Source organism: Oncorhynchus tshawytscha, linkage group LG01, assembly GCF_018296145.1.
Source record: "Oncorhynchus tshawytscha isolate Ot180627B linkage group LG01, Otsh_v2.0, whole genome shotgun sequence".
NCBI classification, from domain to species: Eukaryota; Metazoa; Chordata; class Actinopteri; order Salmoniformes; family Salmonidae; genus Oncorhynchus; species Oncorhynchus tshawytscha.
Genome location: NC_056429.1, coordinates 78,204,364 through 78,232,239, shown reverse-complemented (window position 1 = coordinate 78,232,239; position 27,876 = coordinate 78,204,364). Strand labels below are relative to the sequence as shown.

General features: G+C 42.0%; 1 protein-coding gene across 3 annotated transcripts; it reads right to left on the bottom strand.

Moving 5' to 3' along the window:
- Positions 1-249: 249 nt before the first annotated feature.
- LOC112257549 (ras-related protein Rab-37) lies at positions 250-27,580 on the bottom strand. 3 transcript variants are annotated; one of them, XR_002954598.2, is made up of 10 exons: positions 27,125-27,580; positions 10,620-10,730; positions 10,424-10,465; positions 10,176-10,326; positions 7,162-7,214; positions 4,997-5,062; positions 4,656-4,712; positions 4,395-4,471; positions 3,983-4,157; positions 250-1,055 (listed from the first exon to the last, which is right to left on the bottom strand). XR_002954598.2 is itself a non-coding variant. In XM_024431203.2 (9 exons), the coding sequence occupies exons 1-9, from the start codon at positions 27,281-27,283 to the stop codon at positions 4,046-4,048; spliced, it is 828 nt and encodes a 275-aa protein (XP_024286971.1). In that variant the 5' UTR covers positions 27,284-27,580; the 3' UTR covers positions 2,980-4,045. The 3 variants fall into 3 exon arrangements, 2 of the variants coding, with proteins under 2 accessions (XP_024286971.1, XP_024286983.1); XM_024431203.2 differs by lacking the exon at positions 250-1,055 and having other exon boundaries at positions 2,980-4,157; XM_024431215.2 differs by lacking the exon at positions 250-1,055 and having other exon boundaries at positions 2,980-4,157; positions 10,260-10,326.
- Positions 27,581-27,876: the final 296 nt, after the last annotated feature.

Here is a 27,876-nt window from a genome sequence, read left to right as displayed (position 1 = left end):
AACCAGGGACTGTAGTGACAACTCTTGCACTCAGATACAGTGCCTTATACCACTGTGCCACAACTGTGGCAAGCATTGGAGTCAACATGGGCCAGCATCCCTGTGGAACGCTTTTGACAACTTGTAGAGTCCATGCCCTGACAAATTGAGGCTGTTCTGAGAACAAAAGCAGGGGAGGGGTTCAACTCAATATTAGGAAGGTGTTCCTACTGTTTGGTATACTCAGTATATACTGTATGTAATCGTATACAAATGTAAGTAAGGTTTGAAATGAGAATGTTTTAGTCAAATATATCTGTTTGGGCTTCTTATGGTCAATTTGAGGTCTTCAAATGACTTGCAATTTATTTATTTTATTTAACTAGGCAAGCCAGTTAAGAACAAATTCTTATTTGTTCTAGCCCCCTGACCTTGAGCTCAAGAACAATAAAATAAAAATTAATCCCATGGCTGAATCTAGTTGATGATCCCTTCCCTACATACCGGTCTTGATGAGAAGAAAAAAAACAGTCCGGGGAGGTTCTCTTCTGCACTGTTCAACCAATCCAGTAAATGTGGAGAAGCTTAGATGGAGTGTTGCCTTGTTAATGGTCGTCACTAGTTACCACGGCCACAAAGTGAAACTGATGGCTCACAGTGTCAAAGTCAGCAGATAGATCTAGGAGGATGAAAACAGAGGAGAGTGTCAGCTTTGGCAGTGCAGAGAGACTCCATGACACAGAGAAGAGCTGTCTCGCTTGAGTGACTCGTCTTGAAACCTGACTGGTTAGGGTCAAGAAGATCGTTCTGAGAGAGATAGCTAGAGAGTTGGTCAGAGACAGCACGCTCAAGTGTTTTGGAAAGAAAAGAAGGGATACTGGTCTGTAGAGTTGTTGGTTTCTTGAGGAGGGGAGCGACTCTGGCCATTTTGAAGTCAGAGGGGACTCAGCCAGTGGTCAGAGATGAGTTGATGAGGGAAGTGAGGTCTTCAGAGATGGTCTGGAGAAGGGAGGTAGTGATGGGGTAGAGTGGGCAGGTTGTCGGGCGGCTGGACCTCACTAATTGCAGGATTTCATCTGGAGAAAGAGGGGAGAAAGAGGTCAAGGCGTAGGGTAGTTTTGAGAGTGTGACCAGTAGACTCAATAGGTTGAGTGAATGAGGAGTGGATGTCATCAACCTTCTTTTCAAAGTGGATGGAGGAGAAGGTTGAAGAGTTTCATCCAAACTGATGAAATGTAGAATGATAGAAAGTGGCTTTAGCATAAACCCGCCTATTTCTACAATTTTTCTTAAAAATCAGATTTTAAACCTAACCCTACCTTATCCACACTGCTAAACTTATGCCTAACCATAACCTTAAAATTAAAACCAAAAAGCACATTTTTCCGATATTGCCAATTTGACTTTGTGGCTGAGGATAATTAGTGAAAACCCTTGTTAACTTCAAAAAGTGTCTCTCTTTCCATTTCCCCTCAAAACCGGAACATCATGGGGAGGCTAACACTGTCACTGAGTTCATCAGACAGCCAATGGGCTGCCTTTAAATTCTTCTATGAACAAAAGTTGTCACCTAGGCTATTACTTGTCAAGTAGATTATGGGCTTGCAGACATTTTTTGGTACCTTTCCCCAGATCTGTGTCTTGACACAATCCTGTCTCGGCGCTCTACAGACAATTCCTTCGACTTCATGGCTTGGTTTTTGCGCTGACATGCAATGTCAACTGTTGGACCTTATATAGACAGGTGTGTGCCTTTCCAAATCCTGTCCAATCAATTAAATTTACCACAGGTGGACTCCAATCAAGTTGTAGAAACATCTCAAGGATGATCAATGGAAACAGGATGCACCTGAACTCAATTTTGAGTCTCATAGCAAAGGGTCTGAATACTTATGTAAATAAGGTATTTCTGTTTTTTATTTTCAATACATTTGCAAACATTTCTAAAAACCTGTTTTTGCATTGTCATTATGTGGTATTGTGTGTAGATTGCTGACGAATTTGTTTTATTTAATCCATTTAAGAATAAGGCTGTAACATAACAAAATGTGAAGGGGTCTGAATACTTTCTGAAGGCACTGTAAATCAGTCAAGGTTATTTGTATTGTAACAAATTGTGGTACACATGTTGCAAACCCTGTCAAGACAACATATGCAAGAACATTCATATCGACTTCACGGTAGCATTATAACGGGCATGTTTATATCTCTTGATCTGTTTGACTTAGAGTGCTGAAATTTGGCATACATGGTCAGGCATATAAGTCTAGCTAACCCACACAATATCTCAGACACCACTGGCCCAGTTTTGATGAAGACTGGGTGAATGATGCATCTTGCCATAAAATTCCATCATCTACAAAATTACACTGATGGGCCCAAGGGAGGGGGGGAGTCATAGTAATCAACTGTAAGTACATTAGTCACACACGATACCTCAGACACCACTGGCTCGATTTTGATGAAACTTAGGTGAATAATACGTCTTCACATAGAGATCTGTAATTTACAAAATTACACTGATTGGCCCATTATTTGTGTGGGACGACATGTTTGCTGTTGCTTTGTTATAATTCATTTAATAGGATCTCTATGACATAGACACTGTCATCGATAGGCTATGGCTATTTATGTGAATGCAAAGCTTCTTCATGATTCCTCATCCATAGATTTAATCCAAACTGATAACACGTTTCTTTGTTCCTGAAAGAATAAAAACAAATCTCATGAAAATAGGTCAACTATAAAACCCTTCTAAGTTCAATGTAGCACACTATTGTGAATATAAGAACATTACATTCATTGTTTTACATTTGACCATGATGCCTTCAGCCCTTCAGGGAATAACAGAACATAAATTAAAAGACACTGCCCTCTGGCGGTGTGTACCAACTTTGAGCGCTCCCTCTCTCTCTCTCTCAATCTCTCTCTCTCTCTCTCTCTCTCTCTCTCACACACACACACACACAATATTCCCAGTGAAGTGAGAGACAAATACAAAACATTTTAGAAAATATAATTTTCATGCAGCATACATCAAATACAACATTTGGCATTCTCACAAGAAACTACTGACCAGGTAAATAACATATTGTAATATTCTGAATAAAATACTCAAGTTCATATTAAAATTGACAACCTGAAATAACTTCAGCAGCATAATATTATGAAATTGTATTATTATATATCTGAAAGCAGGTGTGAGTTATTTGCATGGAAGCATTTGTGTTGGTTGATTAACACATCATATGCTTTTGAATGCTGTATTTAAACCCATTTGTTTTTGTGTTCCAGGCAGCTGCTCACAGGAAGTGAATGTTGTCTGGAAGCATGGTGGGTCCCAGGTTGTGCCGGAACGTATTATGGCTTTGATTGGTGAGAGCATATTGCTAATTGAGTTTGGTCAAGCTGAAATTGAGCTCTTGAAAAAATAGACACCTGCCTCCTGGGCTCTATCACTTCCTGGGACCCTTTTTGTTTTGTTTGGTTTGTATATCTGTGGTTGTAACTAGCATGGGTTTTAAAGTTAAAAGTAAAAGAGCATGCTAAGAAGTATGGAAAATAATTATGGAATTGAAGTAAGAATTTTAACGGAGAACATGCTTAAACTTTGATCGCAATTTATGTGGAGAAAACCATGCCATAGAAAATAAATGTTTGAAAACATTATTTTGTTGTCTGCCTCTGCTTCACTCTGCCTGCTCAACCCAGACTTAGAACCCAACACTTTCCACCTTGTGACACATGCATGGCACTGCATTTTAATGATAACACAGTATCATGGGTCCTAGGGGAAATGTGTTAATCTTGAGACAGCTCTTCCTTGTAAAAGGGGGAAAATAGTTCTATGGCATTTCTGTATTTGTGTAAAAGATAAATACAAAAACCTCAAAGCCAATTCTCCCACACTCATCCGAAGCTGATTAGTTGATGTACTTCCCTCCCTGTAAGTTCCTTGCTGTGTACTACTTAGATGGCACCTCTTCACTCCCCTTGATTGTACCTGGCAGAGCTGATGCTGATCGGGGGAGTATAGAGTCAGAGGTGAGAGAAAAAGGTATCTGCATCAGAAGTAGCTACAGCAACCAGACTTTTCCTTCTGAGACTCAATGTACTCATGAATCTGGAACTTGGGCTCGTTGGGCTGCTGGCCATGTACTGCCCTGTGCTTCAGCTCCCTGCAGAAGGGAAAGAAAGATGGATGGATGGATAGATGGATGGATGGATGGATGGATGGATGGATGGATGGGTGGGTGGATGGATGGATGGATGGATGGATGGATGGATGGATGGATGGATGGAGGGAGGAAGGGATGGAGGGAGGAAGGGATGGCAGGATGAGCACAAAAAAAGTGAGGAAGACATTTAAAAAATTATTATAATTCCATGATGCCAGTGTGGGTGTTGTCACTTACTTTGCCACTGCAATGAAAGCCAGATCAACGTTCACCCCAGTCTTGGCACTTGTCTCCATGAAAGGAACAGAATACTCCTTGGAGAGGAAAACAGAACTATTACATTCAACTTGGGTAAGGATTGGATTGTCAATTTAGAATACTGTGTGCTTAATCCTAAATTGAAATTAGGATCTACATATTGGCGTAACTGTAAATGTTGCACATATCTGTTCTTGGCATCAATGCATGATTTACTTCACAGGTGACCATGCTGCTCACCCTGGCCAGCTTCTCTCCTTCGTCTCTCCTGATCACTCTTTCACTGGCCATGTCTGCCTGTAGGGGGAAAAGAGATTCACACCATTGGAGAAGAGAAAGGCCAGAATATCCAAATAGGCCAAATATCTCAGTGTCATCAGAGTAAAACACAATGCACTTGCATTATCTGAACGTCTCATTTCTGTTGAATAACTGGAAAGAATAACCAGCTTGAGTGAGTCAGAGAGTGTGTCCAATCATTTGTGTGTGGTGTTATGTGAGGTAGGGCGAACAGCATACTTCTCCTTTTCTTCCACTACAAAAAGCTTTTCAGGCCTATCCATTCCTTCCATTCCTCTCACCTTGTTGCCCAGCAACATGATGACTACATCCCTCTGTGCATACTCATGAATCTCTGTAAGCCACGCCTACAGAGGGAGAAACAGCCAATCAGAGGACAAGAAGGGAGGTTGTGGGAACACAGCTAATGCTGAGTTCGTAACAAGTGGGAAACCCGAACGAAACTACAGTACCTGTAAACTGGGAGCAACGAGTATTGCTTTAGGGTCGAGTTCGTGGCCAACTACATTGCAGACGCATGCCAGATCTTACCACGCCCGGTATAGTGCATTCGGAAAGTATTCAGATTCATTGACTTTTTCAACATTTTATTACATTACACCCTTATTCTAAAATTGATTAAATAAATGTTTTTCCTCATCAATCTACACACAATACCACATAATGACAATGCAAAAACAGTTTTTTTGAAATATTTGCTCATCTATTAAAACTTTAAAACAGAAATACATTATTTACAGAATTATTCACTCTGCTATGAGACTCGAAATTGACCTCAGGTGCATCCTGTTTCCAATGATCATCCTTGAGATGTTTATACAACTTGATTGGAGTCCACCTGTGGTAAATTCAATTGATTGGGCATGATTTGGAGAGGCACACACCTGTCTATATAAGATCCCACTGTTGACAGTGCATGTCAGAGCAAAAACCAAGCCATGAGGTCGAAGGAATTGCCTGTAGAGCGCCGAGACAGGATTGTGTCTAGGCACAAATCTAGGGAATGGTAACAAAACATTTCTGCAGCATTGAAAGTTCCAAAGAACACTGTGGCCTCAATCAATCTTAAATAGAAAACGTTTGGAATAACCAAGGCTCTTCCTAGAGCAGGCTGCCTGGCCAAACTGAGCAATCGGGGGAGAAGGGCCTTGGTCAGGATGTTGACAGAGCTCCAGAGTTCCTCTGTGGAGATGGGAGAACCTTCCAGAAGGACAACCACCTGTAGCACTCCACCAATCATGCCTTTATGGTAGAGTGGCTGGACGGAATCCACTCCTTAGTAAAAGGCACATCACAGTATGCTTGGAGTTTGCCAAAAGGCACCTAAAGGACTCTCAGACCATGATAAACAAGATTCTCTGGTCTGATGAAACCAAGATTGAACTCTTTGGCCTGAATGGAGGAAACCTGGCACCATCCCTACGGTGAAGCTTGGTGGTGGCAGCATCATGCTGTGGGGATGTTTTTCAGTGGCAGGGACTGGGAGACTAGTCAGGATCGAGGGAAAGATGAATGGAGCAAAGTACAGGGAGATCCTTGATGAAAACCTGCTCCAGAGCACTCAGGACCTCAGACTGGAGCAAATCTTCACCTTCCAACAGGACAACGACCCTAAGCACACAGACAAGACAACGCAGGAGTGGCTTCGGGACAAGTCTCTGAATGTCTTTGAGCAGCCCAGCCTGAGCACAGACTTGATCGAACATCTCTGGAGAGACCTAAAAATAGCTGTGCAGTGATGCTCCCCATGCAACCTGACAGAGCTTGAGAGGATCTGCAGAGAGGAATGGGAGAAACTCCCCAAATACAGGTGAACCAAGCTTGTACCGTCATACCCAAGAAGACTCAAGACTGTAATCGCTGCCAAAGGTGCTTCAACAAAGTACAGAGTAAAGGTTCTGAATACTTATGTACATTTGATAGTTAAGTTGTTTTTTAAAAATTGCAAACATTTCTAAAAACCTGTTTTTGCGTTGTCATTATGGGCTATTGTGTGTAGATTGATGAGGGGCGGAATTTTTTTGTTGAATAAATCTTATAAGGCTTTAACGTAACAAAATGTGACTACCTTCCAAACGCACTGTATTTAACATATCAGCTAATAACATCATATGATACAGTAATCTAGTGCCCAACTGCACAATCAATGACGTGGAACACAACTTTTGGTTGATACAATGCAATGTAGTCGAGCAGGAACTCTGCCATTTAGTTTTCACATGCACATACACACACCATGCATGCACACACACACATCATTGTTCATGTCAACACTTTGTGGTATCAGTTTACATTTCAGGCAATATCCTCCTCATAATTGGTATGATTAGTCATTTGTAAACATTACAACTCTCACTGGACATCTTTATAATATTACAATTCTGCAGTGCATCACCAGTTAAAGACATTATAATGGCAGAGGTGTCCTTCAGAGACCAAGACTTACCCGTATGTTGTCAAATGAGGATTTGCTGGTGATGTCGTATAAAAGGAGTAGGGCTATGAGAAAAAAAAAAAAACATGAAATGTAGCCCTATGAATAATAGATGAATGTATATGATATAAATAACAAATAGTTATAATCAGGTATCTCCTTATGGCTGAGATCCAGAGCCAGATTGTTGGCTTGACAAGACTGTTTTACTGTAGGTGTCCCTGTAGAAGGTGTAACAGGTTTGTTGTGATATCCACTTGACACTGCAGAAATATGTATTCGATGTTTGTGTATTCCTATTGGTTGGTTACATTTACATATCAATTAGGTATATTGCCATTGGTCATGCTTGCAGATAGGGGAGATCGTAAATTCTTCCCAGTCTGATATTGACATGCAAGCGATAAATCACGTTCTGAAATAGTGCATTCTATTTATGCATTTACAATGTGTACAAGTTTATTATGTATATATACTTTATATATACAGTACCAGTCAAAAGTTTGCAAACATCTACTCATTCAAGGGCTTTTCTTTATTTTTACTATTTTCTACATTGTAGAAAAATGGTGAAGACATCAAAACTATGAAATAGCACATATGGAATCATGTAGTAACCAAAAAAGTGTTAAACAAATAAAACTATATTTTATATTTGAGATTCTTCAAAGTAGCCACCCTTTGCCTTGATGACAGCTTTGCACACTCTTGGCATTCTCTCAACCAACTTCATGAGGTAGTCACTTGGAATGCATTTCAATTAACAGGTGTGCCTTGTTAAAAGTTAATTTGTGGAATTTCTTTCCTTCTTAATGCATTTGAGCCAATCAGTTGTGTTGTGACAAGGTAGGGGTGGTATACAGAAGATAACCCTATTTGGTAAAAGACAGTCCATATTATGGCAAGAACAGCTCAAATAAGCAAAGAGTACGGACAGTTCATCATTACTTTAAGACATGAAGGAAAATTTCAAGAACTTGAATATTTCTTCAAGTGCAGTCGTCAAAAATGATCAACCGCTATGAAACTGACTCTCATGAGGACCGCCACAAGAAAGGAAGACCCAGAGTTACCTCTGCTGCAGAGGATAAGTTCATTATATTTTACCTTTATTTAACTAGGCAAGTCAGTTAAGAACAAATTATTTTTTTCAATGACAGCCTAGGAACACTGCCTGTTCAGGGGCAGAACAACAGATTTGTACCTTGTCAGTTCGGGGATTTGAACTTGCAACCTTCCGGTTACTAGTCCAACGCCAGAGTTAACTGCACCTCAGATTACAGCCAAAATAAATGCTTCAAAGAGTTCAAGTAGCAGACACAATTGTTCAGAGGAGACTGCGTGAATCAAGCCTTCATGGTCGAAATGCTGCAAAGAAACCAATTCTAAAGGACACCAATAAGAAGAAGAGACTTGCTTGGGCCAGGAAACATGAGCAATGGACATTAGATTGGTGGAAATCTGTCCTTTGATCTTATGAGTCCAAATTTGAGATTTTTGGTTCCAACCGCAGTGTCTTTGTGAGATGCAGCGTAGGTGAAAGGATGATCTCCACATGTGTGGTTCCCCCGTGAAGCATGGAGGAGGAGGTGTGATGGTGTGGGGGTGTTTTGCTGGTGAAACTGTGATGATTTATTTAGAATTCAAGGCACACTTAAACAGCATGTCTACCACAGCATTCTGCAGCGATACGCCATCCCATCTGGTTTGCGCTTAGTGGGCCTATCGTTTGTTTTTCAACAGGACAATGACCCAACACACCTCCAATCTGTGTAAGGAGTATTTGACCAAGAAGAAGAGTGATGGAGTGCTGCATCAAATGACCTAGCCTCCACAATCACAGACCTCAACCCAATTGAGATGGTTTGGGATGAGTTGGACCGGTGAGTGAAGTAAAAGCAGCCAACAAGAGCTCATAATAATATGTGGGAACTCCTTCAAGACTGTTGGAAAAGCATTCCAGGTGAAGCTGGTTGAGAGAATGCCAAGAGTGGGCAAAGCTGTCATCAAGGCAAAGGGTGGCTACTTTGAAAAATATATTTTGATTGGTTTAACACTTTTTTGGTTACTACATGATTCTATATGTGTTATATGTGTCACTATTATTCTACAATGTCGAAAATAGTTTTCAAAACATGGAAAACCTTGAATGAGTAGGCGTGTTCAAACTTTTGATTGGTACTGTATGTGTACCACAGGAGGCTCCTGAGGGGAAGGACGGCTCATGATAATGGCTGGAATTGAGTGAATGGAATCAAATAGAGGGAAAGGCATCAAACATGTGGAAACCATGTGTTTGATGTATTTGTTACCATTCCACTTATTCCGCTCCAGGCATTATCACGGACCCGTCCTCCCCAATTAAGGTGCCACCAACCTCCTGTGATGTGCACGGTACTTGTTAGATATTGGGAGCATCCTGGGATGTGCTTTTTATGTTATTGCTGTAAGAGCAAGTTCGTTAGCATGATTTAATTGTAATGGTCACATTAACTCCATGCTAATTCACAGTTATTTCCATGCTAACACACAAATCCCAAATCTACAGCCATCAACATACTGTTGTCCTGCACATCTATCGTCAGAATAAACACCAACTGGGACCACTGGCTGGACAGTCCTTTCTTTAAAAACACAACGCAAGAGAGTTAAGAAGTAAGGTATGATCACATCTGTTACGTAGGCATGTGTCAAGACTGTTTTACTTGGTCTTCCTGAAGTAGGCATCTGTCAAGACTGTTTTACTGCGCCTTCCTGTAGTTCACTCTTCGAAAAAAGGGTTCCAAAAGGGTTCTTCGGCTGTCCCCATAGGATATCCCTTTTTGGTTCCAGGTAGAACCCTTTTTGGTTCCATGTAGAAGCCTTTGTAGAAAGGGTTCTACATGGAACCGAAAAGGGTTCTACCTGCAACCAAAAAAAGGTTCTTCAAAGGGTTCTCCTATGGGGACAGCCAAAGAATCCTGTAAGAATCCTCTAGATAGCACCTTTTTTTCTAAGAGTGTAGGCATGTGTCAAGACAGTTTTACCATGGGCGTCCCTGTAATAGGCATGTGTCAAGACTGTTTTACTATGGGCGTCCCTGTAATAGGCATGTGTCAAGACTGTTTTACCATGGGCGTCCCTGTAATAGGCATGTGTCACACTCCTGAACCGCTCCTGGCCTGCAGTGTCCCACATCTGACATGAAGAGGGAAGAATACACCATATTAAAATAAATCCCCCTTTCTGTGCAACAAAAAAATATTTGAACAGGGATTCATTCAGATTGACTTACCTGTAGTTTTACCTTCACGTTGTCTACAGTCACCACCTTGTTCTGAGGAGATGAGACAAGAGGGGCGATTGATTGATTACATTCACTCACACACTCACTCTCTCTCACACATTCCCTCACTCACTCACTCACTCACTCACTCACTCACTCACTCACTCACTCACTCCCTCACTCACTCTCTCACTCTCTCACTCACCGTGAAGCAGATGCCAACAGTAGCAGAGAAGGATCCAGGGATGAACTTGCCCTGGTCAAACTGGACCAGAAGAGACGTCTTACCCACTCCACTATCCCCCACCAGGATAGTCTGCCAACAACACACACAACAAGACAATAATCTGCATGTGTGTGTGTATTTGTGTGTGCAAACATGAGTGAGAGCATGTGTGCATGTATCTGTATGTGCATCAATGAGTGCAACAGTGCCCATTCATATCATGTTTGTGTGTGTGTCAGCCTGTGCATGACTGTATGTATGTGCAGCATGTGGATATGTTTACACAGCACAGAGTCTCACCTATCTTCCTACAAGGGTGAGAAGATTACCTTAGAAAACTGAGATCAATAGATTTTTGATGACTGACAAACTGAACGGGCTTAGGTGAATCAATGATCTCTTCCTGCAGACACAGCTAAGTATCTTACTCAACACAGACACACAGGATTATAGACTGTAACTGAGTGTAGAAGCATTGAAGTAGATTCAGAAAGCTCTGACTCAACTTTGAGGGTGTCTTTGAACTCGGCTTCCATGGGATTTAAGACGCACACAGACAGTCACATGAGATAAGGAAATTGGGACGGGAGATGCTAATAGAAATATAACAATACTGGGGTTGGCTATTTGAGCTGCAATTTCAAATCGGTTCTTTGGGTTATTTCAGCTTGGCTATTAACAAATGAAATTATTATTAAGCTCCAGGTAGTACAGTGAATGTATTCTGGTAACATCTATATATGTAATAAAACTGCATGCAGTATGTAAAATTTATACAGCAGATAAATGATAAATACCATTATGAGGACTTGAAATTAAGTATACTCATCGAGCTCCCGAGAGGCGCAGGGGTCTAAGGCACTGCATCTCAGTGCAAGAGGTGTCACTACAGTCCTTGGTTTGAATCCAGGCTGTATCACATCTGGCTGTGATTGGGAGTCCCGTAGGCTGGTGTACAATTGGCACAGCGTCATCTGGGTTTGGCCGGAGTAGGCCATCATTGTAAATAACTATTTGTTTTTAAATGACTTTCCTAGTTAAATAAAGGTTCAATTAAAAAACAACTGGATTAAACTCAACATTGATCACTATTCTGGATAAACTAAAATGGTCACTAGCCAGATTAGAAGTCTAACACACTCATTCACAATTATAGGTGCATGGTATATCTGTATCATCTATCTGATAGTGGCTTTCAACTGGTGTGCATTGAGGAACTCTCAGGTGTGTCGTAAAACTTTCCCTAATCTTTATTATTTTATTGAACAATCACTTATAAACGTGCCCTGTGGAAAGCAATGGAATTTTGACTTGGGAGCACCAGTGCTGCTCAGATAATACATTGAATAGCACATGGTTACATTACATCGGTATCATTGTTTCAAGTCCAGTGCGCTAAGGCTGTTGTTACATTTGTATAATTTGAGGGGTGCACATCACCAGCAAAGTAGTTTGTGTAATTTTACTTTGCCTGTACAAACTATTAGCTTAGGCAAGTCTGATAAGGCTTGTACCACAGCCTCTGCCATAGGAACAAACAGAGCATGGCTTTGTGTCCGTGTTTGCACCTTTACAATGCAGAAAACAACTTGTCTCTGGCCCAAACCGTTCAAATCTTAAGATCTAAAGAGCTAAAACATTTTTTTTCCTAACTAACTGGTCTCAGAGCACTTCGTATTATTCAGTGTGTAAATCCAAGACATCCCATTAAATGTACTGTCATGAATTTACACACAGAATAATATGAAATGCTCTGAGACCAGTTTGTTTTTCTAGAAAAAAAATGTTTTAGCTCTTTAGGTATTTGGTGATGGATTTCCATCACCAAATTTGCATGATATGTTCCGAATTACAATTCGTATTATTAGGTATGTTCCGAATTTGTAAAATGTACAATATGTTACGAATTTACAAAATGTACAATATGTTACAAATTTGAAAAACGTATGATATGTTAAGAATTCTAGCTATGGGGCTAACGTTAGCTACGTGAGGGGTTGGGGTTAAGATTAGGGTTTAGTTTAGGAGTTAGATTAAAGGGTTAAGGTTGAGAAAATTAAAGTCATTGTTATTAAAAACTTAGGACACTAAAGAGGCCTTTCTACGGACTCTGAAAAACACCAAAAGAAAGATGCCCAGGGTCCCTGCTCATCTGCGTAAATGTGCCTTAGGCATGCTGCAAGGAGGCATGAGGACTGCAGATGTGGCCAGGGCAATAATTTGCAATGTCCGTACTGTGAGACGCCTAAGACAGCGCTACATGGAGACAAGATGGAGAGCTGATCGTCCTCGCAGTGGCAGACCACGTGTAACAACACCTGCACAGGATCGGTACATCCAAACATCACACCTGCAGGACAGGTACAGGATGGCAACAACAACTGCTCTAGTCACACCAGGAACGCACAATCCCTCCATCAGTGCTCTGACTGTCCGCAATAGGCTGAGAGAGGCTTGACTGAGGGCTTGTAGGCCTGTTGTAAGGCAGGTCCTCACCAGAAATCACCGGCAACAACATAGCCTATGGGCACAAACCCACCGTGCTGGACCAGACAGGACTGGCAAAAAGTGCTCTTCACTGACGAGTGGCGGTTTTGTCTCACCATAGATGATGGTCGGATTCGCGTTTATCGTCGAAGGAATGAGCGTTACACCGAGGGCTGTACTCTGGAGCGGGATCAATTTGGAGGTGGATGGTCCGTCATGGTCTGGGGTGGTGTTGTCATTGCAGGCAATCTCAACGCTGTGTGTTACAGGGAAGGCATCCTCCTCCCTCATGTGGTACCCTTCCTGCAGGCTCATCCTGACAATGCCACCAGCCATACTGCTCGTTCTGTGCGTGATTTCCTGCAAGACAGGAGTGTCAGTGTTCTGCCATGGCCAGTGAAGAGCCCAGATCTCAATCCCAATGAGCACGTCTGGGACCTGTTGGATCGGAGGGTGAGGGCTAGGACCATTCCTCCCTAATCTTACTACATTTGCACACACTGTATATAGATTTTTCTATTGTGTTATTGACTGTACGTTTGTTTATTCCCATCTGTAACTCTGTGTTGTTGTTTTTGTCACACTGCTTTGTTTTATCTTGGCCAGGTCGCAGTTGTAATTGAGAACTTGTTCTCAACTGGCCTACCTGGTTAAATAAATGTGAACATTTAAAAAAAATATAGAATTCCCCCCAGAAATGTCCGGGAATTTGCAGGTGCCTTGGTGGAAGAGTGGGGTAACATCTCACAGCAAGAACTGGCAAATCTGGTGCAGTCCATGAGGAAGAGATGCACTACAGTACCTAATGCAGATGGAGGCACACTTCCGATACTGACTGTTACTTTGAATTTTTACCCCCCCCTTTGTTCAGGGACACATTATTCAATTTAGTCACATGTCTGTGGAACTTGTTCAGTTTGTCTAAGTTGTTGAATCTTGTTATATTCATACAAATATTTACACATGTTAAAGTTTGCTGAAAATATGCAGTTGACAGTGAGAGGACGTTTCTTTTTTTGCCAAGTTTAGTTACAAAGTAGCTAAAAAGTAGTAAGTAGTTGAAAAGTTGCTAATTAGATAAAATTGTCCATGATGAGATTTGAACTCACAGCCTTTGGGTTGGTAGACATTTGCGTAATATGCCCATCCATTTTGGTGGCACCCCAGGGTTCAAATCAAATAAAAGTATATTTGTTGCATACACAGGATACAACAGGTCCAGCGAAATGCTTACTTACAAGCTGTCATTGACACACACAACCCTATGGATAAAGCTGTACCACAGATCCTCTGCCAACAGACTGACAGCTAAATTACTATTTAATCTAAATCTCATCCAACTTTAATGCATCTGTCTCCTCTCCTACATCTCCACTGATATCACACAGACCATGTTACATCACTGAGGGAAGCAGCAAGGGAAGGAGGGATGGAGGGAGTATGGGGAGAGATGAGGGGAGTTTGGGGAGGGAAGTGGGGAGAATGGGGAAGGATGGAAGGATGGATGGAGGAGTATGGGGAGTTGGGAGAGGAGGGTGCAATAAGTGTGATAGCGTTTATGTGGTACCTTAATTGGGGAGGACGGGCTCGTGGTAATGACTGGGGTGGAACCAGTAGAATCATACACATCAAAAATATGGTTCATAGGTGTTTCATGCCATTACATTTGCTCTGTTCCGGACTTTATTATGAGCCGTTCTCCCCTTAGCAGCCTCCACTGGGTAATATGGGGTTGGTCATTGTTTAGGGTTGCAAAGCTACCGGTAATTACCAAAGTTGCTGGAATGTTTAATAATTTTGGTAATTAACAGAAAATCTATAGCAATCTATTGTAACTTTGGCAGTGCTGTAAAGTATTGGGGTATCTGTACTTTACTATTTATATTTTTGACAACTTTTACTTTTACTTCACTACATTCCTAAAGAAAATCATATACTTTTTACTCCATACATTTTCCCTGACACCCAAAAGTACTCATTACATGTTGAATGCGCAGCAGGTCAGTAAAATGGTCCAATCCCTGATGCCTCTGATCTGGCAGACTCACTAAACACAAATGCATCGCTTGCAAATTATGTCTGAGTGTTGGAGTGTACCCCTGGTTATCTGTACATTTCCAAAACAAGAAAATGGTGCTGTCTGCTTTGCTTAATATATGGAATTTTAAATTATTTATATTTTTACTTTTGATACTTAAGTATATTTTATCAATTATATTTACTTTTGATACTTAATATATTTAGAACCAAATACTTTTAGACTTTTACTCAAGTAAGATTTTACTGGGTGACTTTCATTTTTACTTGAGTAACTTTCTATTAAGGTATCTATACTTTTACTCGAGTAGGTTGAGGGCAGTAGTGGTACTACTAGTTCCTTGGTGTCCACATCACCAACAAATTAGAACGGTCCAAACACACCAAGACAGTCATATGCTTGATGGTTTTGCAACTACACTTGAAGAAACTTTAAAAGTTCTTGAAATGTTCTGCATTGACTGACCTTCGTGTCTTAAAGTAATGATGGACTGTCTTTTCCCTTTTCTTATTTGAGCTGTTCTTGCCATAATATGGACTTGGTCTTTTACCAAATATAGGGCTATCTTCTGTACAGCAACCCTGCCTTGTCACAACACAATTGATTGGTGCAAATGCATTAAGAAGGAAAGAAATTCCACAAATGAACTTTTAACAAGGCACACCTGTTAATTGAAATGCATTCCGGGTGACTACATCATTAAGCTGGTTTAGAGAATGTCAAGAGTGTGCAAAGCTGTCATCAAGGCAAAGGGTGGCTACTTTGAAGAATCTCAAATATGAAATAACATTTGTTTAACACTTTTTTGGTTACTACATGATTCCATATGTATTATTTCATAGTTTTGATGTCTTCACTATTATTCTACAATTGAATGAGTAGGTATGTCCAAACTTTTGACTGGTACGGTATATTTAATGCTGAAACCTTAATATTAAACACCAATGATATTCACTAAGTTGATGGTTTATATTTAGGATCATATTTTACAGCTTCGTAATTTAATATTTAAATTTTTTAAATGATCTTGTTTAATTATTTAATATATTTTACATGTGATAAGGCCACACAGAGGACCAGAGATACTTACAGTACAGACACCTATGATCATCTGAAGTACCCAAAAGGGCCACTAGATACATAAATCCTTGAAAGATACCAAAATTCTGGTGGTTTACTGGTAAACTAAATAATATACCCACCTCTAGTCATGTTACATCATTGAGGGGAAGCCGACAGGAAAGGAGGGAAGGGGGAGTATTGTGAGGGGAAGAAGACGCAATAAGTCTGTTGGGGATTATGAGCAAAGCTTTTCTGTGGTAACATGGGGTTTGCTGGAAATGGAGCATTATATCCCCCCGGTGACTCAGATGCAATTAGCTGGAACAGATGCAAATGTTTGGGAAATTCGTCACGGACCAGTGGAAGACACAGGAAGAGTGTGTGCGTGTGTGTGTGTGTGTGTGTGTGTGTGTGTGTGTGTGTGTGTGTGTGTGTGTGTGTGTGTGTGTGTGTGTGTGTGTGTGTGTGTGTGTGTGTGTGTGTGTGTGTGTGTGTGTGTGTGTCCAACACGAGGATATATCCTCTCTCCAAGCACTTATGGTTCTTTATCTCTGTGGTTCATGAGGAGCTTGTTAGGAGGCTGTGAGTGTCCGCCATTAACTCACACACATACAGTGCATTCTGAAAGTATTCAGACCCCTTCCCTTTTTACACATTTTGTTATAGCCTTATTCTAAGATTGATTACATTATATTTTATTCTCATCAATCTACACACAATACCCCATAATTACAAAGTGAAAGCATGTTTTTAGACATTTTTGCACACATATTAAAAATTAAAAACAGAAATACCTTATTTACATAAGTATTCAGACCCTTTCAGACTCAAAATTGATGTCAGGTACATCCTGTTTCCATTGATCATCCTTGAGATGTTTCTACAACTTGATTGGAGTCCACCTGTGGTAAATTCAATTGATTGGATATGATTTCAAAAGGCACAGACCTGTCCATATAAGGTACCATTGTTGACAGTGCATGTCAGAGCAAACCAAGCCATGAGGTCGAAGGAATTGTCCGTAAAGCTCCGAGACAGAATTGTGTTGAGGCACAGATCTGGGGAATGATACCAAAACCATTCTGCTGCATTGAAGGTCCCCAAGAACACAATGGCCTCCATCATTCTTAAATTGAAGAAGCTTGGAACCACCAAGAATCTTCCTAGATCTGGTCGCCCATCCAAACTGAGCAATCGGGGAGAAAGGCCTTGGACAGGGAGGTGACCAAGAACCCAATGGTCACTCTGACAGAGCTCCAGAGTTCCTCTATGGAGATGGGATAACCTTCCAGAAGAACAACGATCTCTGCAGCACTCCACCAATCAGGCCTTTATGGTAGAGCGGCCAGATGGAAGCCACTCCTCAGTAAAAGGCACATGACAGCCTGCTTGGAGTTTGCCAAAAGGCACCTGAAGGACTGTCAGACCATCAGAAACAAGATTCTCTGGTCTGATGAAACCAAGATTGAACTCCTTGGCCTGATTGCCAAGCATCACGTCTAGAGGAAACCTTGCACCATCCCTACGGTGAAGCATGGTGGTGGCAGCATCATGCTGTGGGGATGTTTTTCAGAAGCAGGGACTGGGAGACCAGTCAGGATCGAGGGAAAGAAGAATGGAGCAAAGTATAGAGAGATTCTTAATGAAAATCTGCTCCAGAGCGCTCAGACTGGGGGTGCGACGATTGGGACAAGTCTCTGAATGTCCTTGAGCAGCCCAGCCAGAGCCCAGACTTGAACCCAATCTAAATATCTCTGGAGTGTCCTGAAAATAGCTGTGCAGCGACCTTCCCCATCCAACCTGACAGAGCTTGAGAGGATCTGCAGAGAAGAATGGGAAAAACTCCCCAAATACAGGTCTGCCAAGATTGTAGCGTCACACCCAAGAAGACTCGAGGCTGTAATCGCAAGCAAAGATGCTTCAACAAAGTACTGAATAAAGGGTCTGAATACTTTAAGTAAATTTGATATTTCATTTTTTATTTATTTATTTATTTGCTTTGTCATTATGTGGTATTGTGTGTAGATTGATGAGGAAAAAATATATATTTAATCAATTTTAGAATAAGGCTGTAAAGTAACAAAATGTGGAAAAAGTCAAGGGGTCTAAATAGTTTCCAAATGCATTGTATACATACACACACACAAACACACACATATTCCCTAAGTGTCCTGTCTGTGGCCTGAGTTGTCATCATCCACCCCGTTGTATTACATCAGAGAACATGATTCCTTCTGCACTGATAGGCTAGGTGGAATATTCTCTATATGGCCAATACCAACCCAGCCAGATCGCCACAAGTACACAGGGGGTAAGGGCTGTAAGGTTGGTTGGGAATTGGTCAATCCTGTCAAATATGCAGTGGACCTTTACTGTAGGCACAGATCTGGAAGTAGGTGATGAGTCAGTGTGAAGCAGGTTGTTGTACTGAAACGTATTACTTCTACCTCCAAGATCATAAGTAAAGCAGACAGTTCAGACCTGTGTGTGTGTGTGTGTGTGTGTGTGTGTGTGTGTGTGTGTGTGTGTGTGTGTGTGTGTGTGTGTGTGTGTGTGTGTGTGTGTGTGTGTGTGTGTGTGTGTGTGTGTGTCCTATGCGGCTTGTAGAGAGTGCTGTCAATAAGGTCATTCAGACTAATTAGAAAGCTATAGGACCATTACTACAGAAGGGACTGACCACTACAATCCTTCTTTAGCATTGTGTAGAGAGATCTAAAACACACTGATGACTCCAAGTCTACGGTCATTCAGCCATTGGCTTGTACTACAAACCTTTTTATCAATGGGCTCCTTCCCTGCCCCTGATTTCTGAGAGAAATGAAAGCAGTGCAGTGGTGCCCTACTCTGACCTATATACAGTACTAATGGAGCGGCACAACAGTGAAAAGAACTAGGCCAGTCCAGACGACTGATAAAATATAATGAAATGTAGCCAGGCCTATCCCAAGAGAAACAAACTTAATTGATGCAACTGCAGCAGCCAATTCAACTGGATTGAACTGTAGTCTTTGCAAACTGCATATTTAAGTAAAGTGAACTGCAGTACTTTCAAAGCTGTCAACCTGGGCTTAGGTGTAGAAGTAACATAGTATATGTAAATCATTTGCAAAACGTATGATATGCTACGAATTCCAATTTCCAATTTAGATGGCTAATGTTAGCTTAGGTGGCTAATGTTAGCTAGGTGGCTAATGTTAGCTAGGTGGCTAACGTTAGTGTAGCCGGTGCTATACTGCACCGCTGTAACTCTGCGTTGTGGTTGGTTGATTGAGACTATAAACGTGGACTTTGGAGTTCAGGTAGTGTTAATCAAGCAGAACTCACTCTCTGCATCCTGCATCTGCATCCAAAAGGAAATAAAACATTTGTAGAGCACATATGTTCTGAGAAACGTCACCTTTTTCTACAACAGATGCACAAGGAGGGACTGGGATCATTCGAGGAGCTAGCCATCGTTCACAAATACAATAGCCTGCTAATACCTTAGCTAGCTATTAATGTTGAATTCAGAATGTTGATATCATCCTAAAAAGTACAATTACAAGTGCATCTTAACAATACCATCCACTTATGAGTAACCTCTAAATATACATCATTATTCATGAACAAAACACTGTGTGTATGACTTTGTGCTTAAAAGAATCAAACTTTTCTGAAGACAACAGAAAACGCATGCCTACCTCTCTCAGTGCATCAAAATTATTTGAGCAGGTGCATGCAGGGCAAAACGCAAGTACACACTCCCCTTCTCCCAGGATGCAGGCATGCATAACAAATCAACACAACATATTAATATATGAACCTGGTGAAATTCACATTGTACTTTAACAACTGTTACGTTAGCTAGGTGGCTAACGTTAGCTAGGTGGCTAACGTTAGCTAGGTGGCTAACGTTAGCTAGGTGGCTAACGTTAGCTAGGTGGCTAACGTTAGCTAGGTGGCTAACGTTAGCTAGGTGGCTAACGTTAGCTAGGTGGCTAACGTTAGCTAGGTGGCTAACGTTAGCTAGATGGCTAACGTTAGCTAGATGGCTAACGTTAGCTAGATGGCTAACGTTAGCTAGATGGCTAACGTTAGCTAGATGGCTAACGTTAGCTAGATGGCTAACGTTAGCTAGATGGCTAACGTTAGCTAGATGGCTAACGTTAGCTAGGCTAGGGGTCAGGGGTTAAGGTTAGGAGTTAGGTCAAAGGGCAAACGTTAGGGCAGCATTTCCTAAACTTGGTCCTCGGGACCCAAAATGGTGCATGTTTTGGTATTTGCCTTAACACTACAAAGCTTGATGATTAGTTGATTATTTTAATCAGGTGTGTAGTGCTAGGGCAAAAACCAAAATGTGCACCCTGTGGGATCCCAAGGCACTGGGTTAGGGAAAGGGTTAGTTAACATGCTAAGTAGTTGCAAAGTAGTAGTTACAAAGTTCCTAATTTGCTAAAATTCTAAAGTTGTCTGTGATGAGATTCAAACATGAAAAGTTTGGACAGGGTGACCACATGTCTCGGATTGTGCGGAACAGTCATGCATTTTGGTCCTTTGTCCCGCAGCAAAACAATCCTATATCATAAGGATGTGGTAGCCATGGTGATGTTAAACACTTCTCCAATTGTTATTGAGATCTGATATTCTGCACAAGACAAGACGTAGGTCAATGTCATAGGCCTATCGTCAACCAATCATATTTCTCAAATCCTTTCAGCCTAAATAGTCCCCCAAAGTGGACATGTCATAATACCCACAAAACCTAGCAGTCAAACACGGAAATGGTTCCAATAGTTTTTTCACCATTCATTTCTCACATAGGTATTTGGTGTAGGCTTACCTTGGCGTGACATTTTGATAACCGTGTAATTCTTTCTCGGACTAGGGGAGTTATATCAATACATTCGCCTCAATTATCTAAAACAAATGCTAAATCCTAAATAAACTCAGCAAAAAAAGAAACGTCCTCTCACTGTCAACTGCGTTTATTTTCAGCAAACTTAACATGTGTAAATATTTGTATGAACATAAGATTCAACAACTGAGACATAAACTGAACAAATCCACAGAAATGTGACTAACAGAAATTGAAAAATGTGTCCCTGAACAATGGGGGGTCAAAATCAAAAGTAAGAGTCAGTATCTGGTGTGGCCACCAGCTGCATTAAATACTGCAGTGCATCTCCTCCTCATGGACTGCACCAGATTTACCAGTTGCTGCTGTGAGGTGTTACCCCACTTCCCCACCAAGGCACCTCCTAGCCCTCAGCCTCCGATCCAACAGGTCCCAGGCGTGCTCAATGGGATTGAGATCCGGGCTCTTTGCTGGCCATGGCAGAACACTGACATTCCTGTCTTGCAGGAAATCATGCACACAATATACAGTATGGCTGCTGGCATTGTCATGCTGGAGGGTCATGTCAGGATGAGCCTGCAGGAAGTGTACCACATGAGGGAGGAGGATGTCTTCCCTGTAACACACAGCTTTGAGATTGCCTGCAATGACAACAAGCTCAGTCCGATGATGCTGTGACACACCTTCCCCAGACCATGATGGACCCTCCACTTCCAAATTGATTCCGCTCCAGAGTGCAGGCCTCAGTGTAACGCTCATTCCTTCGACGATAAACGCGAATCTAACCATTATCCCTGGTGAGACAAAACCGCTACTCGTCAGTGAAGAGCACTTTTTCCAGTCCTGCTCAGTCCAGCGTCGGTGTGTTCGTGACCATAGGCAACAATGTTGCCTGTGATGTCTGGTGAGTACCTGCCTTACAACAGGCCTACAAGCCCTCCGTCCAGCCTCTCTCAGCCTATTGCGGACAGTCTGAGCACTGATGGAGGGATTGTGCGTTCCTGGTGTTGCAGTTGTTGCCATGCTGAACTTGTCCCGCAGGTGTGATATTCGGATGTACCGATCCTGCGCAGGTGTTGTTACACGTGGTCTGCCACTGCTAGGACGATCAGCTGTCCGTCCTGTCTCCCTGTAGCGCTGTCTTAGGCGTCTCAGAGTACGGACATTGCAATTTATTGTCCTGGCCACATCTGCAGTCCTCATGACTCATTGCAGCATGCCTAAGGCATGTTCACGCAGATGAGCAGGGTTCCTGGGCATCTTTTCTTTTGCCGTTTTTCAGAGTCAGTAGAAAGGCCTCTTTAGTGTCCTAAGTTTTCATAACTGTGACCTTAATTGCCTACCGTCTGTAAGGTGTTAGTGTCTTAACGACCGTTCCACAGGTGCATGTTCATGAATTGTTTATGGTTCATTGAACAAGCATGGGAAACAGTGTTTAAACCCTTTACAATGAAGATCTGTGAAGTTATTTGGATTTTTACTAATTATCTTTGAAAGACAGGGTCCTGGAAAAGGGATGTTTCTTTTTTTGCTGAGTTTAGCAACAGAGAAGACCTCAGCAAAACTACAAATTCCTGCAGGAAGCTCCTGCATTTCATCTCTAGCTGACATCGTCAGCTACTATTCACCAGCGCGATCAGAATCCTGTGCCCAATCCATGATGAACACACGATTCCAAGATGGCATAACAGTTCAGACGTCTTTTGTCCTCGTCTTGTCGTGTCCCGTATATATATATATTTACAACTTTTTTCACATACCTTTTTATATATATTTTTAATTTTCCATAAACTCATCTTCAAAACACTCTCCTGCAACCCGCCTCACCAATTTATATTTATAAAAAAAGTATTATTTACCTCAAATCTGTAATCCTCCAAGAAGCTAGCCAGAAACTAGCCAGAAGCTAGCCAGGAGCTAGCCAGAAGCTAGCCAGAAGCTAATCCAGAAGCTAATCAGAAGCTAATCAGAAGCTAGTTAGCTTCTTTACTGGCTAATCGTTAGTATTCAGCTAACCACGTTTTGTGGTCATCAGCTATCCTTTAGCTCGAAAATCTATCGCGAGTTTTGTACGGCACAGCGCGGCTCGGAACGGAACATACCGGACCAATTTTTCTCTCCATGTCCCTGGATTTCAACCACTAACTCTGGACATTCATACCTGGATCTCACAGCTAGCTAGCTGCTATCCATGTGACTATCGGCTTTCGCCGATTCCGGAGCAAACATCAATTATTCCGCAGCTAGCCAGCTGAAGAGTTCCATCAATCACTCCTGGGCTTCAATCACCTATCCGGACCCGTTTTACTGCCTACGCGGAGCCCCACTGGGCCTTCACAACTGGACTGCCGACGTTATCTACCCGAAGGAGTTATCCGGCTGGTTCCTCCGTCGCGACGTTACCTGAACGCCCATCTGCGGCCCGCTAACCGTTAGCTGTCTTATCGGCTGCTATCTGAATAGACAATCGGACAATTTATTTATTTATTTATTTTTCTTGGGCCTCTATAACTATATCTATTGTTTTTTTGTTTTTTTTGTGATTTGGATTAATCCCCTCTACCACACGGAACCCCACTAATCTACTGACGGAACGCAAGAGGTGGCTAATAACAGACCTCCATCCTATGCTAGCTTGCTACCGATGGCCTGGCTAGCTGTCTAAATCGCCGTGACCCCCAACCAACCTCTCTACTCACTGGACCCTTTTGATCACTCTACTATGCATGCCTCTCCTTAATGACAATATGCCTTGTCCATTGCTGTTCTGGTTAGTGTTTATTGGCTTATTTCACTGTAGAGCCTCTAGTCCTGCTCACTATACCTTATCCAACCTATTAGTTCCACCACCCACACATGCAATGACATCTCCTGGTTTCAATGATGTTTCTAGAGACAATATCTCTCTCTTCATCACTCAATACCTAGGTTTACCTCCACTGTATTCACATCCTACCATACCTTTGTCTGTACATTATACCTTGATGCTATTTTATCACCCCCAGAAACCTCCTTTTACTCTCTGTTCCAGACTTTCTAGACGACCAATTCTTATTGCTTTTAGCCATACCCTTATTCTACTCCTCCTCTGTTCCTCTGGCGATGTAGAGGTGAATCCAGTTTGTAGATAATTTGTGTGAGATTGAGGGCATCAAGTTTAGATTGTAGGATGGCTGGGGTGTTAAGCATGTTCCAGTTTAGGTCGCCTAGCAGCAAGAGCTCTGAAGATAGATGGGGGGCAATCAGTTCACATATGGTGTCCAGAGCACAGCTGGGGGCAGAGGGTGGTCTATAGCAGGCAGCAACGGTGAGAGACTTGTTTTTAGATGTGAAAAAGTATGACTACACAAACTGTGAGCCAACGTTATCTAGCTGGCTAGCTCACTAAATACTTGTCAATAAAAAGGTCAACACAGTCATTATACCTGCTAATGCTGGTTTTATTTTTACTTGTAAGGAAGGTAATGTGCCTTGTACACGTAACTACAGTCAGTGGTTATCTAGCAAATTTTCATAAGCACCTAGCTAACTACAGATCTTTGACCAAACCAAAATAGCTTTTTAGCAGCTAGCAAACAGGGCTTACCTTATCACATGGCTCCAGCGATGCCTCTCTCTTACAGAGGTCGGAAAATGATCAAATACACATGCATGCTTATCGGAGTAGTGGTTACAATCCGGAGTTGTGGTTACATAGCACAGAACCACCCTTGATTCTGATCGACGGAAAGACCTAAGGTTGGCTAGTTAGCTACAAAGGCCAGGGTAATTTAAACTATTCTAGTAATAAAACATGCTAAGGTAGGTTATTTGAAAGATGCTAAACAGTAATGCACATGATAAATACACAAAATCAATTATTTAAACAAGAAACTACAAAAAGACTAAAGAATATCTACCAGTTATTATATTTGACTTTACTTGTAGGTTCCTTACTAAAGTACTCACCCCATTCCGTACAAATGTGTGCAACCGCAACATTCAAATGAGGCTACAAAGGAAACTAATGGGACTGTAGCGACTGTGTTGACTTCAAAATCGGGGGTGTGAACTACGTTTCTATTCAAGCGTTGATCGACATGGTAATGGCTCTATATTATTGGAGAAAAGTGTAAAAAAAACTGACCCTCCGTTACATCGTGATGTGTCATGCCGTAACGTACAGCACGCATAAAGCAACTATTTCTGTCTTACAATCTCTCTCCACCAGGTGTAGCACTTCTCTCATCGTTTAAAAACAAGAAATGGACAGTGACGGGGGTAAGGGGGGATACCTAGTCATTTTTTTGCATCATCACTGCAAGCGATCATCATTCTCAAAGCCGCTGTTTACTTCTGAAGATCACTTTAGCACCGCCCTAAAAACCCGATTCAAATGCGACATAAACCTTCAAATAGGTATGTAATGACACATTATATAAACTCTTTACAGTGTTTTATTTACATTTTAGAGGCAATAAGGTGATAAGTTGGACAAATCAAGTGAAAAAAAGCTATTTTCCCACACAATATCTCTCCTTCTCACTATCACGCATTATTTTCGCTTCCCCACCTGCCATTTTTAAAAAGACCCGATGGGGCTGATTGCCTTCTTGAATCATACAGAAACGGGCAGCGTGGGGGTCATGTAATTGATTCTGTTGGAAAGGGGAGAAATTGTGCTTTACAATGGTATTGACATTACAGTTGATCTGGAAGTATTATGTTTTTGGGGCGCTAAAATAAGGTCAATTGTACGGACCAAGGAGATGTACAAAAGTGAGTGAGTTTACGTTACTTGAACCTGAGATTTAGCATGGAGAAATGTTTAGGCTTTCCCTCCCTGCAACACTGCCTTGATTGATGACTTCAAAGCTTGCAACAGGATCTGTAGTTCTGTATGATAGCCACATTAGAGGCTAAAAAGCATTTCATTTTTGTGGGGTAATTACAGGCAAATATATTGGTAAAAGTGACCTTGTCCGAGAGAGATTTACGTGGTTATCAAAACATCAAGACAGGGTAAGCCTACACGAAGCGCCAGCTGTGCCATCAGAGTCCCTGGGTTCGCGCCCAGGCTCTGTCATAACCGGCCGCGACCGGGAGGTCCGTGGGGCAATGCACAATTGGCCTAGTGTCGTCCGGGTTAGGGAGGGCTTGGTCGGTAGGGATGTCCTTGTCTCATCGCGCACCAGCGACTCCTGTGGTGGGCCGGGCGCAGTGAGTGCTAACCAAGGTTGCCAGGTGCACGGTGTACCCTCCGACACATTGGTGCGGCTGGCTTCCGGGTTGGATGCGCACTGTGTTAAGAAGCAGTACGGCTGGTTGGGTTGTGTATCGGAGGACGCATGACTTTCAACCTTCGTCTCTCCCGAGCCCGTACGGGAGTTGTAGCGATGAGACAAGATAGTAGCTACTACAACAATTGGATAATTGTAGAAAAAAGGGGTAATTCAAAAAAATATATATATAAAAAATAAATAAAAAATCCCCCATTGAAAAATGAACGGTGGAAAAACTATTGGAACATTCGCGTTATACCACCCTACTTTAGTTTTTGCCTTAAGTAACCTTCTGTCTCATGTAATTACACATATCATACTCATTTGAGTGTTCCGGATTTACCTTTACTATGTTACGTCTAGTCTATGAGACCAGGCTGAAGCTGTGGACTCAGCACGAAGGCTGGTTAGTTAATGTGAGGTTATTTGGACAGGGTATGAGCTGGTACTGGCAGCGAACCGAAACACTTCGGGGACGGGGAGGGCACAGTACAGGTGTTTGCTTTGGTTTGGAAACATCGTCATACACTCTCTCCTGCTGCGATGGTCAGTGGGCTATTATCCAACTGCTATCCAGCGTTTCAGTACCATGGAAAGCCCAATGACGATTCAAAGTGCTATTCCACCAGGTCAAGACAACTGTTATTTAGATGTGGCATCAAAGAGCTGAACCATTACGAGTTATATCTTAACGTGACTGAAATCAATAAGAGATAACCGAGTGCATAGCCTCGTCTTATGAGAAAATCAACAAGCAACAGAGTTTTATATTATTTAGACATCAATCCAATCATCCTCCTACCTTGTGCATTAATTCTTCGTCGTATGAAAGAGCTGGGGGGGCAGACGGTGAATGGTTCTCCTCCCCTTCCGTAGATCCATAGGCGCTATCGGGGTGGATCTCCGGGTATGCGGTGGTGTAGTGCGCAGATATCGGTTCCATGGACTCCATCGTCTCCATCCTTTCGAAGCGCTCAAGGCAGACCAGGATACAATGCCAAAATCAATGATGCCCCCTTAGAAAATTAGCCAGATATTTCCTGACAACTATCTATTTCTCTCTCCCCTTGTCTCTCTCCTTCTTCCTACTTTTCTTTGTGTGAAACCACGAAACCCCCAACACGAATACCAGGCATGTTGCCCACAGCTTTTCTCTGTAATGACTTACATGTAAGACATGTAGGAGGCTGACTGTACCATACAGCTACAGCCAGCACAACACACAACGTGACAGTGTATCAACGTCAGAGCGAATCGTGTTCAGTACCACGGATAGTTCTGAATGAGGAGGAGGGGAGTGGGAGGAGGGGGTTGGGGAATGGTCAGTGCTAACAGGGATCCTTGGGACGTCCCTACCCTATAACCCTAACTCCTACCCTTACTATAACCCTAACCTTAACCATTTCACATTTCAACTTCAATTGTTGTAGGATCCCGAATAGCACGAACGGCTGGGGGATTCCTCCTGAGCGCATCATGGAGCTAAGCTAGATAATTCAGTATCTCCTTAATTTGTAAATAGATTAAATATCTTTATTTTGAGAAGATATATAA